Here is an 11,787-nt window from a genome sequence, read left to right as displayed (position 1 = left end):
GCTGCAACTGCATAATTCAGGCAACCTTGTCCTGAGCGATGGGAGTGCCAATGGTGCTGCCATATGGCAGTCATTTGACCACCCATCAAACACCTTGCTTCCCAGCATGAAGATTGGCAAGAACCTATGGACCAGGGAAGAGTGGTACCTTACGTCGTGGGCTTCGGCCAATGACCCTGCCACAGGGAAGTTTCGCTACATTACTGACGGAGAAGGTGTGCCACAAAACATACTCTTGGATGGTGACAAAATGATCTACCGGTCAGGACCATGGAATGGCCTACGGTTCAGCGGTGTCACGGAGATGACCTCGTATTCTGACAAGTTTGCTTACCAGTTGACAAGCAGCTCAAGTGAGGTAACCTACAGCTATGTTTCCAAGGCTGAAGCCTCCTTCTCGCGTCTACTTCTGACTGATGACGGAGTATACCAACGCCTGGTATGGGACCCAACCAGCCGGTTGTGGAAGATCTTCTTCCAAGCGCCGAGGGACATCTGCGACCACTATGGCAGGTGTGGGGCATTTGGTCTGTGCAACGCCAATGCTCCATCAACGTCGTTCTGCAGCTGTGTACAGGGGTTCAGCCCGACATCTCCAGTGCAGTGGAAGATGAGGGACACCTCCAACGGTTGCCGCCGAAAGATGGTACTGGACTGTGGCAATGGAATGTCCAGTACCACGGACGGTTTCGTGGTGATAGACGGAGTGAAGCTTCCCAACATGCACAATGTATCGGTGGATGCTAGCATCACGTTGGAGGAGTGCAGGGCGAGGTGCCTGGCCAACTGGTCTTGTCTGGCGTATGCGCCGTTGGATCTCAAAGGAGGAGGCGCTGGAACTAGCTGCATCATCTGGACAGAGGACCTCATGGATCTCCGGTATGTAGATGGAGGGCAAATCCTTTATCTCAGATCCACCAAGTCAGAATTAGGTATGTTATATTGTTTCACTTTCTAGATCATTAGCAATGTATAGTTTGCATTTTAAGATTTTTGGTGATGCTAATTTACTGTTGTTCCTGAGATGCACACCTCATGGATGCCCGTCCTTACCCATTTCCAAGATCTACCATTTTAGCTTCCCAATAGGAAAGTTTAGAGTTTAGGATTTCAACCAAACAAAGCTATACAACTGCAGTCGTAGATATGTCAACATTCAATTAATCAAGGAATGTGATGGCACAGATGGCTACTGGCTAGTTCAAAGAGCATACTGTACCGACCAATGTAGCATCACAACGCCTACCAGGATTTGAGTCCTAAGCTTAGAACCAAGGCCATGCAACCAGTTAGAAAATATGTTAGGATCACTGCAAGGAAGGTACCAGTTAGATGGCACCAACATCTAATACTGTGTTTCTAGTTTTTTTAGAAGATTTATGCCTTTGCGCAAATACCAAAGGAAAGTTTAACATTTAAGCTAATTTAAGTTTCAAAATTTTATTGTTCATAATAGATGGGCCATCTGTATCCATGTTCCCAACCGGTATCGTTATCGGTGTATCCGTAGCCTTGATCATCATTCTGGTTCTCCTTGCCTTCTGGGTTATTATCACCAGGAGACGACATCACATGCAAAGGGTATTAGGTAAGTTCTTAATTATATTAAATTATTAATCGCATTTGTATTTCTTCTTTTACTATTCCGAATGAGAGAAGTAGACTCACAAGCCTAACTATTTTCCAGTACACAATGGTCTGAGGGTGACAGGGGGTTCTGATAGCCATTCTCCGAATCCCGCTTCGCCCATGACGTCCGTCCCTACAATTGATCTCCATACTATAATAGAGGCTACAGGAAGTTTCTCCGATGCAAATAAAGTTGTTGAAGAAGGATTTAGTGTTGTCTACAAGGTGTTGATTTTTTTTCTTATCCATATGAACTGACATTTTTCCCACGTTGACTACACAATACACAAGGAGATAATAGAATCAGACAATCCAATGGCACCCTTCAGTAATTAATTGCATGCTGCAAATATCTGCTGGATCTACACTGTAACATATTACTGTATAATCAACAGGGGCAACTACCTGGTGGTACAATGGTTGCTGTAAAGAGGCTCAAACAGTCTCTTCTTACTGATAAAGGCAAGCAGCATTTCTCAAGGGAAGTGGAAGTGATGTCAACGCTCACCCATGTCAATCTTGCTAAGCTCCTCTACTATTGCCGGGAAGGAGATGAGTGGATACTAGTCTACGAGTGGATGGAGAAAAAAAGTTTGAATCTTTACATATTTGGTACTCGTTGCAATGCATGCCATGTTAATCTATCATTATATGTACCCACAACTATTCCTATCTGTTTTTGGCCTCACACACCCATTTGGAAATGCAGGAGAAGAAGGACTCCGTTCCTCACTGAGTTGGGCGCAAAGACGGGAAATAATTCGAGGTGTGGCCATAGGTGTTGAATTTCTTCACGGCAGAGGATTCATTCACAGGGATCTAAAACCTGCGAACATACTTGTCAGTGATACGTGGGTTCCAAAGATAGCAGACTTTGCCACCGCAAAGCTATTTATTGACGAGCAGACAGATTTGACATTAGTACAGACACGGTATGATTAAAATTTCCAACCCATCTAATGTTTTCATATTCATGGTAGACTACCAGGACAAACCTCAATTAACTCCATGTTTTGTGTTAAATGCAGGGGATATGTGGCTCCAGAGTATATAGGGGAAGGGGCCCTGACGTACAAGTGTGATGTATATAGCTTCGGAGTCGTTTTGCTGGAGACAGTCAGTGGCAAAAGGAGAACAAGCAATGCAATGTTCCTTCCTGATGTAAGTCTGCTCAGCACAAAACATACTCCTCCCTGGTGCATCCTCTAGTTTCTCCCCAATGAAAATGGGCCACTAGCTGAGCTTTTTATTCTTTCTTTCTTACAGGCCTGGGAATTGTGGAATCAATGTAAGAGCGGGGAGCTTCTTGATGTGGCGGTGGGTGGTGAACCTGAAGGTGAAGTCTTGTCGGGGCTACTCAGATGCATCCAGATTGGCCTTCTCTGCGTGCAGTATTTGCCAGAGCATAGACCTTCAATGTCTGAAGTTGTGGCAATGCTAAACAACAGCTCACAGCTCCCCAGGCCACTGAAACCCACACCAAACAGCAGACCGGGACCGGGCGCATAGCCAGGACCGAGCCGGACCTTCTTACTATGGCTATTTTGCTCATGTGGACGTGACCCCACGAGCCCAGGCATGGAAGCTACGGTGTAGTGCTTCGGTCTATCAGGGTGAGGCAGAGGCAGTGGCAGTGCAAGAGGAAATAAGCCTAAAACTTACTACCGGTCTGGATCTGGAACTTGCGGCATGAATTTGATGTTTATTGGTGTACTTTAACACCAGATATCGCCATTGTTTTCCTGTCTGGATTTGTGCTTTTTCAAAGTACGACGGGATTGTTGGAACTTACTGCCAGCCTTGGAAGTCGATGTTTTATTCTTGTATATATACTTAAGCACAGTGTATCGCCTTTGTTTTCATTTTCATATTTGTGCTTGTTCAAATATTACTTGGCAGTATTGATTGAACTTTTCTTATGAGAATGATATAATATTTGGGGGTTGTTTTGTATGTCACTTCCATACCTCCATGAGCAGGCTAAACACTGCAAAGTGAACTGTTATGCAGTCTAGTGCATAGCAATCAGGACAGTACGTAGATCTTGTGTGTGCAAGTAACATGATGCAGTACGTTATTGGTTTATAATTTTCATAGATTTCCCCCCAAGATAAAAACAAAAATTAGCTGAGAAAAAAAATGGGAAAGAAGAAACAGGAGTAGTAAACTGAGAGATGGAAAAAAAGCACAAGGCACACTATGTCAGTGTGGACAGCTAGCTGCAGACATGCGCATTGTGGAGGCGCGCATGTAATGTCCAACGCATCATTTAACCATTTCAATTTGTAATAGCTAACCACATCTGCCACGTGGTTGATACCCTGGCCCGGAGAGCTGTTAATAAACTAGCCAAAGTCAATCTAGCTAAGCGGTGTGGTACTAATAACGAAAATACTACGCACCGCGGCTCGAGCCGGAAACTACGCCTCCGCAGTTGGGCCACATCACTGTTGTCTTTCGAGCGTCCAGCTTAGCTTTCCGCACTGAGCCAGGCCAGGCCCAGCAGCGAGATAGCAAGACGAAAACAGAGACACTGCGCTATTTTTGAGGATATGGGCTGGAATCGGTCTACCGAAGCCCATCATGCCGCTCAGCCTGCTTCTTCCCCGACTCCGTCCTCTCCGAGAGCAACTGGTTAACGAGCGCTGCTCCGGGAGCCTCAACGATCAGTGCCACTTGGCGTGCTCTCAGCCATTTGCCACGTGTCGCGCTTTGGGCTTCCTATGGATTTTTTTTCGCACGCGTTTTCGGCTTTTTAAATGTTTTTTTCGGCTTTTTTCAACGTTTTGGTTTTCCACCGGTCTTCCTTAGCTTTTCGATAAAAAAAATTTAAAATTTTTTTGCGTGAAAAACGCGTTTTCTGTTTTTTTTTCTTTCACGAGAGTCATGGTTTTGCTTACGTGAGAGGCACGGGTGTGCTTTCGTGAGAGTCAAGGCCGTGCCTCTCGGAAACTGAAAAAAAATGCATTTTATGTTTTTTTCTCTTTCGTGAGAGTCACGGTTTTGCTTTCGCAAGATGCACGGTCGTGCTTTAGCGAGAGTCACGGCCGTGCCTCTCCGAAACGAAAAAGACGTGTTTTCTGTTTTTTTCGCGAGAGTCACGGCCGTGCCTCTCGGAAATGAAAAAAAACGTGTTTTCTGTTTTTTTTTTGCGAGAGTCACGGTTTTGTGTCCGCGAGAGGCACGGTTGTGCTTTCGCGAGAGTCACGGTCATGCCTCCTCGGTAACGGAAAAAGAACGTGTTTTCTCTTTTCTTCCTTCCGTGAGAGGCACGGTTGTGATTTTTGAGAGGCACGGGCGTGCCTCTTTCGGAAAGGAAAAAACCCGTGCTCCCGGTCAGTTTTTTCGTTCGGTTTTTTCACGAAAAAAACCTTCATCAAAACCTATCAACATCGGATCTAGTTTTGAAGATCTCGATGCGAGGAATCTAACGATGAAAGCGGTTCGAGATTTGGACGCGCAGTTTGGGAGATAAAACGTTTTGAATAAACGGATCTACGAAAAAAGGGAAAACGCTCAGGTTACGACAAGTGGCGCACAGCATGTGCGCCACTTATCGCAACCTGGGGAGTTGGGAGTGATCTTTGCAACGAGTATTCCTCAATTAGTGATTTTGGTCTTCTCCGCTCGCACGCACGCACACACGGCCAACCCCACAGGAACGACACACCCCGTCACTGTCCACTCGCAGGCGGCGGTCAGCAGACGTGAACGTACAAGTGTGATGTATATAGCTTCGGAGTTGTCCTGCTAGAGATGGTCACCTGCAAAAGGAGAACAAGCATGCCAACGTTCCTTCTTCATGCAAGTCTGCTCATGATAAAACGTACTCTTCCTTATGCGTCCTCTAGTTTCTTCCCACTGAAATGGGTGCAAAACTGCAAACTAACAATGAACGGGTAATCTTTGTTCAGTTTGCTACACAAGCCCAACACACGTTTCAAACATAGCCATATCAAACAAAGATGAGCGGTACTCCATTAACCGAGCATATTTTTGCAGGCCTGGGAACTATGGAATCGTCGCGATATTGAGGAGCTTCTTGATGAAGAAGTGGGCGAACCTGGTAAGCTCTTGTCAGCACTAGCCAGGTGCATCCAGATTGGCCTTCTCTGCGTGCAGAATTTGCACCAATCACCTGAGGAGGACAGGCCTGCCATGTCTGAAGTTGTGGCAATGCTAACCAGCACTGACTCACAGCTCCATTTACCAAGTAAACCGATTGCTAACAGGGCACCTGGCCCGAGCGTACAGCTAATCTCAGATGACACCCCCGGGCCGAGCACCATCTCTCGCTCGGCACATCCTGTGGCAAATGCAGTGTATGATTCGTGATCATTTCGGGCTGGGTCCTTCCGGTTTGAGTGCCTCACCATTCCTTACGGCTTCATTGGGACGGTGCAAGCGAAATAAGCCTTAAATTTACTACCAGGCGGGTACTTGCGTGCTGAAGTTGATGTTTTATTTGTGTACTTTATTGAAAAAGGCTTTCGCCTCATTTTATACTGGACATCGCCTTTCTTTTCCTGTCTGAATATGTGCTTGTCCAAACTATGACAGAATTTTTGGAACTTTCTTATGTGAACACTGTAAAGTGAATTTTTATGCAGGCCACTAGGCCGTGCACCATTCAGAGCTGAGTCCAGTTCAAAGGATGGGAACAGCTTGCGCTCTGAACTGGTGCATAACCATTTAGTATAGTCAGAGCATCTCTAGCAGACCCCTTAAATCGCGAAACTGAAAACCTTCGCGGAAAACGCATTTTAAGGGTTGGTTTGGGTTGCGGCCGAGTAGACCCCTTAAACATAGATTGTAAAATCAAATATTCTCGTATATTCTTCCTCACGTCTTCTTCTTCCTCTCGCCCATCCACGACCACCTAGCTCACTTCCACGAACCCGACGGACAGCGCACAAAGCGACTAAATACGGTGCCGCCGGTGTCCAGCACGGCTCGCACGAAGCGCCCCAGCGTCACTGTCGCCGTCGCTGCTTGAATCGGTCCAAAAGCTGGCTAGCGCCGGCATCGAATCGACCTAGAGCTAGCTAGCTGGCTGGCTAATCGATCGACCCAGGAGCTAGCTAGCTAGCTCCCGTCGCCGTGGCCAATCGATCTACAAGCTAGAGCTAGCTTCCCTCGCCGTAGCTGTCAAATACGGAGCCGCTGGTGTCACGAAGCCGCCGCATCTCGTTCACCGAGCCTCCGAACCGGATCAGCCATGGCCTCAGGCACACGCTCGATCCTTTTGTAGTGCAGAATTTTATTGGAGTAGGGAGAAATCGATGGCCGGAGACGGATGGTACGTATGGCGGCGCGTGGGGATAGGCGGCGGAAGGATCCGGTTCGTGGCATGTATACTGTCCTCGGACATGTAGAACTAACGATTGGAGGCTAGTGGCCTGTAAAACGTTTACAGTTCCGTGAACTTCTACAGGTCTGTTCTGAACACAAATTGATCTGAAACTGTAAATTTACTGGAATTTTTACAGGTTTGACGTTCTTAAGGGGTCTATTAGAGATGCTCTCAGGAGAGTGAATCTTGCGTCGGGAAGTAACCATTAGCATTTCAGCATTGCTGTTGGTGTATAATTTTCATCGGTCCCCCCCAGAAAAAAAAAGATTGAATTGGGAAAGAAAAAGAAGAAGAAATAAAAAATGGACGCACGCCATGTCGGTGTGGAAAGCTAGCAGCAACCATGTGGCGAACCAATTTGTGGTTGGATGATTAAAGGGACTATGGTATCCCCAGCCCACTAGGGTTCTAATCCCGGTGCTCGCATTTATTCTTGGATTTATTTCAGGATTTACGGCAATGCACATTTAGTGGGAGGAGACGTTCCCGTCGACGACAGGGTACCTATGGTAACTTCGTAAATTTCAAGATGATATGACGGCTCAGTCTTTCGAAGGTACTCATAGGGATAGGGTATGCGTGTGTGCGTTCATAGGGGTGAGCGTATGCGCGTATATATGAGTGTTTGCGTCTGTATTGTGTTAAAAAAATCATGAAAAAACAAAGAAAAACGATAAAACACACAATAAAAAAGACCAGATGATTAAAGAAAACCCGTGAAGAAACAGAGAAAACAGACAGAAAAAAAGACAAAAAAAAACAGAAGAAACCAGTACATCAACCACCACGAGCGAGCATCTCGATCGCAAACAGCTAAAGAAGAAAACAGAGGTAAAATAGGCCGGCTCAGTACGTAGTGCGGCGAAAATGCCTCAGACGAGACTGAAGTAACACTCGCTCTAAGGCCTGGAGAGAGGTCGCTACAGGCTAGGACACCTGAAAGAGATCAGAGTTGCGAATATCAGGTGATACCAGTCCTTAGATGATTTCATGATACCAACATGTAAAATTCAAATTTAAACATGTCAATTTTTTTAAAAGAATCATGGATGTTCACAACACATATGTCGACAACCCCTAAAAAATTCAGATCGAATTTCGAAATACACAAAGAGAAAGAAAAAAGACAAATCCATCATGAATAGTATCAAAAGAAGACAAAAGCTAGAATGCCACTATTCACATATGAATTTGTCTTTTTTGTTTCTCCTTGTGTATTTCGAATTTTGATCTGAATTTTTTAGGGGTTGTCAACATATGTGTTGTGAACATTCATTATAATTTCAGAATTTTTTGACATGTTTAAATTTGAGTTTGTAAGTTGGTATCATGGTATCATGTGGTATCACCTGATACTTCCGGAGGCGTGTTCCGGAGGCTTGTTAGTTGTGGCCAACTCCGGAGGTGTGTAGCCCCGGTGGCACAGAGGTAGTGCTGTTTTTGTGATTAGTACCATACCGCTTAACTGGATTAAGTTCGGCTAATTTATAAACCGCACGCCAGGAACGGTTAGCAACCACGCGGCAGGTGTGGTCAGCTATTAGAAATTGAATTGGTTAAATGATCCGTTGGAGATTATTACATGCACGGCTCCACATGCCTGCATGGTTGCAGCTAGCTTTCCCCACCGACATGGTGTGTTTGCATTTTTATTTTTCTTGGCCTTTTTGTTTCTCAATTCAATATTCTTTCTTTCTTTCTTTCTTTCTTTCTTTCGGGGAATCGATGAAAATTATACACCAATGCTGCAATACATCATGTTACTTGCCCACACTACTCTCCTCACTGTACCAATTTTTTTTTTATAGAAACTCCTGGCCATGATTTATTAACTCAGGATGTTTTTAGGGATACAAATGATATCTGGTCTATCCAGAAGCCACAAATGGCGCTCAAAATCTAAGTTAGTAGCTGCTTTTGCCGGACTATGAGCTTCTACATTCAAACTTCTACTTTCATACACAAAATCTACTGAACTCACACTCTTCATCTTCTCCTTTATTTCATGAATGATTGCTACCGACGTTCCAAGCTGCCCCAGCAATCAGTTGCTATGACAACATTGTTGCACAATAGGTCCATCGCCAAGGACAAAGCTTCACTGCTCGCCTTTACTTCAAGAATATCTGGTGATATCAAATCACAAACTACAGTCACCGAAGCACCAAGGACAAGCCCGGTTTCTGCATAAAGCTGCACAAGTTCCTCTATCTCCATGACGTCCAATGGCTGCGTCTATATGGATCTTCACAGCACCGGCCGATGGTGGGATCCATCTAGCCGGCTGACTGGCTGAGCAGGAGTAGCCCTCAATGTTTTCTTCCAAGGGATCAAAGCGAGATCATCTAAGTAGTTCTTGAAAAATATGAACGTTTACAGAGGGACTGAACTTGGTCCTCGTGTACGAACTTCCTCCGTGGCCACCATATCGACCATAGTATCATCAGGGTTTTTTACAAAGCTGCTTTCATCCGTAGAAGATTGAATTTCCATGAGCCATAGCTTCGCATCATTCAACCTGCAGGCGATCAAGTGTTCCACAAGTTCTTCGTCAACAAGAGAGCAGAGGCACTTTGCCATTGTACATTCCATAAGCGCATGTTTCCAAGTGTCCTGACCGTGCCAATTGTGCACCCATCCTGTGAACTGGACTCAGCTCTGAATGCTGTGCCCGTCTAGCATAGTGGCCTGCGTAACAATTCACTTTGCGCTGTTTAGTCTGCTCTTGTTTCCAAAATATGGAGGCAACCTTCGATACAAGGTATGAAAGTGACATACAAAACAGTGATTTCCCGGTCTGGCAGTAAGTTCCAACAATCTCGTCCTACTTTGAACAGGCACGAATTCAGCCAGGAAAGCAATAGGTGATATCCAGTGTTAATTATCACACCACATTCAAATTGGTGTGCCAATTATCATTCTCATAACACAAGTTCCAACAAATATGTCATAGTTTGGACAACCACAAATTCACATAGGAAAATGAAGGCGATATCCAGTGTTAAAGTACAAACATCAAACATCAAATTCATACCGCAAGTCACAGATTGGTACAGTAGTAAATTTTAGGCTTATGTTGCTTGCATTGTCGCGATGAAGCCGCAAGGAAGGATGAGGCACTCAAACTTAAAAGATCCAGCACCAAATGATCACTGATCATACGATGTGATTGCTGCAGGAGAAGAGATTGGTCAGAGGGCCCAGCTTGGCCCGGGGGTTAATCGTACACTGGGGCCAGCTCCACTATTGGTTGTGGGTCTACTTGGCATACGGAGCTGTGAGTGTGAGTCGGTGCCGGCTAGCATTCCCACAACTTCAGACATGGCAGGCCTGCCCTCCTCGGGCGATTGCTGCACACAAAGAAGGCCAATCTGGATGCACCTGGCTAGTGCTGACAAGAGCTCACCAGGCTCGCCCACTTCTTGATCAAGAAGCTCCTCAATATCATGTTGATTCCACAATTCCCAGGCCTGCAAAAATATGCTTAGTTACACGCACGGAGTAGCGCTCATCTTTGTTTGATATGTGGCTATGTTTGGAACGTGTGTTGGGGTTGTGTAGCAAGCTGAACAAAGATTACTGGTTCATTACTAGGACACTATATGCAAATTCAGTGTGAAGGGATTGAATGTATTGTTCTATATTGGAACCCATTGTTTATGAAATACTATTTGGAAAAGGAAGAAGTGGAAATGTTGCTCAATGATAAAATCAGTGCATTACGGAATTTCACACAATGGTCTATTCTTTCTTGATGGTCCATTGGAAGTTACCAACCGAACTATTATTTGGGGAAGATAACTCCATAGAGAGGAATGCTGATAACAGGAACACATGCTTGGAATTTATTATTTTTGTCATGGATGACTTGGTCACTTATCATGGAACCGAATCGAGTGGCTTACTAATTCCGGAATACAAAACTTTAGTGGGAGGAATTTGGCTTTCTAAAGCACATATATAATGGTATTTGACTTGCACGCCATTTCTTAAAGTGGAAGGAGATAAAAGCTTCACATAGTTTTTCTCATATACATATGGTATTTTTTTGGTCTCTCTCACTAGAGGTCGGATTGTTTATCATTTCATTCATTGATGATTGCACTTTATATGGTTCTTTGTTTATCTTTCATTATACAAGTTAGAAGGTTTTATTGTGTTGTTCACATGTTGTACTGAAGTGGAAAATCACAAGTTATTTGTGCCCCTCTTCGAGCATTGGGTGAAACCCTAGGTTCTGGTTATCCAGATCGGAGGGCGATGGCGTCTCGACGTCGTTCTCCTTCATGAAGGCGTTGTCTTGTATGCTCGCGGCATCCTCAGGTTCTAGATTTGGAGAAGTTGGTTGTCTAGTTGTTGGTTTGAGCTGCTTCTTAGGGCGGCGAGTGTTTTTTTTCACGTGTGCAGTCTCAGGAGTACAACGCCTGACCACACTGCAGTCTCAGGAGTACAACGCCTGTAGGCAGCTAGACTATTTGACAAAGCCCTCCAATTTGCGAAGAGTTTGTCTATGCCACCACGTGCCAACTGACCCTAAGCCTTATGGTGTGGTTCTCCCCCCTCTTGATTGTCTCTCTCGTCCAACAAGCATCCAAGGTGCATCACATCTTCAGCAGCAAATGTCAGTTTAGCCTAAGATGTCTTTAAAAATCTGGGAAGATAGGTATCAGAATTGTCACCAAGTCTCCTGTTGTTATCGTGGAAAGAGCTCGACGCAGAGGCGCTTCCTTTTTACCCCCCACCCCCCACCTTTTCTATTTATTTTATCTATTTATAACTATTTATTTATTCATTTTTGTAAAAAA

General features: G+C 44.9%; 1 protein-coding gene across 1 annotated transcript; it reads left to right on the top strand.

Annotated features, from left to right (window-relative positions):
• Positions 1-4: 4 nt before the first annotated feature.
• LOC119361371 (receptor-like serine/threonine-protein kinase SD1-8) lies at positions 5-5,964 on the top strand (the record flags this gene model as incomplete). The annotated part of the gene is made up of 7 exons (XM_037626613.1): positions 5-932; positions 1,511-1,588; positions 1,688-1,854; positions 2,025-2,247; positions 2,342-2,561; positions 2,658-2,790; positions 5,632-5,964. Coding segments are annotated over 7 exons (2,082 nt in total), but the record flags the coding sequence as incomplete, so codon positions are not given.
• Positions 5,965-11,787: the final 5,823 nt, after the last annotated feature.

This window comes from Triticum dicoccoides, chromosome 2B (genome assembly GCF_002162155.2).
Source record: "Triticum dicoccoides isolate Atlit2015 ecotype Zavitan chromosome 2B, WEW_v2.0, whole genome shotgun sequence".
In the NCBI taxonomy this organism is placed as follows: Eukaryota; Viridiplantae; Streptophyta; class Magnoliopsida; order Poales; family Poaceae; genus Triticum; species Triticum dicoccoides.
Note: the sequence above shows the minus strand (reverse complement) of the source record. Positions and strands in the feature narration are given on the sequence as shown.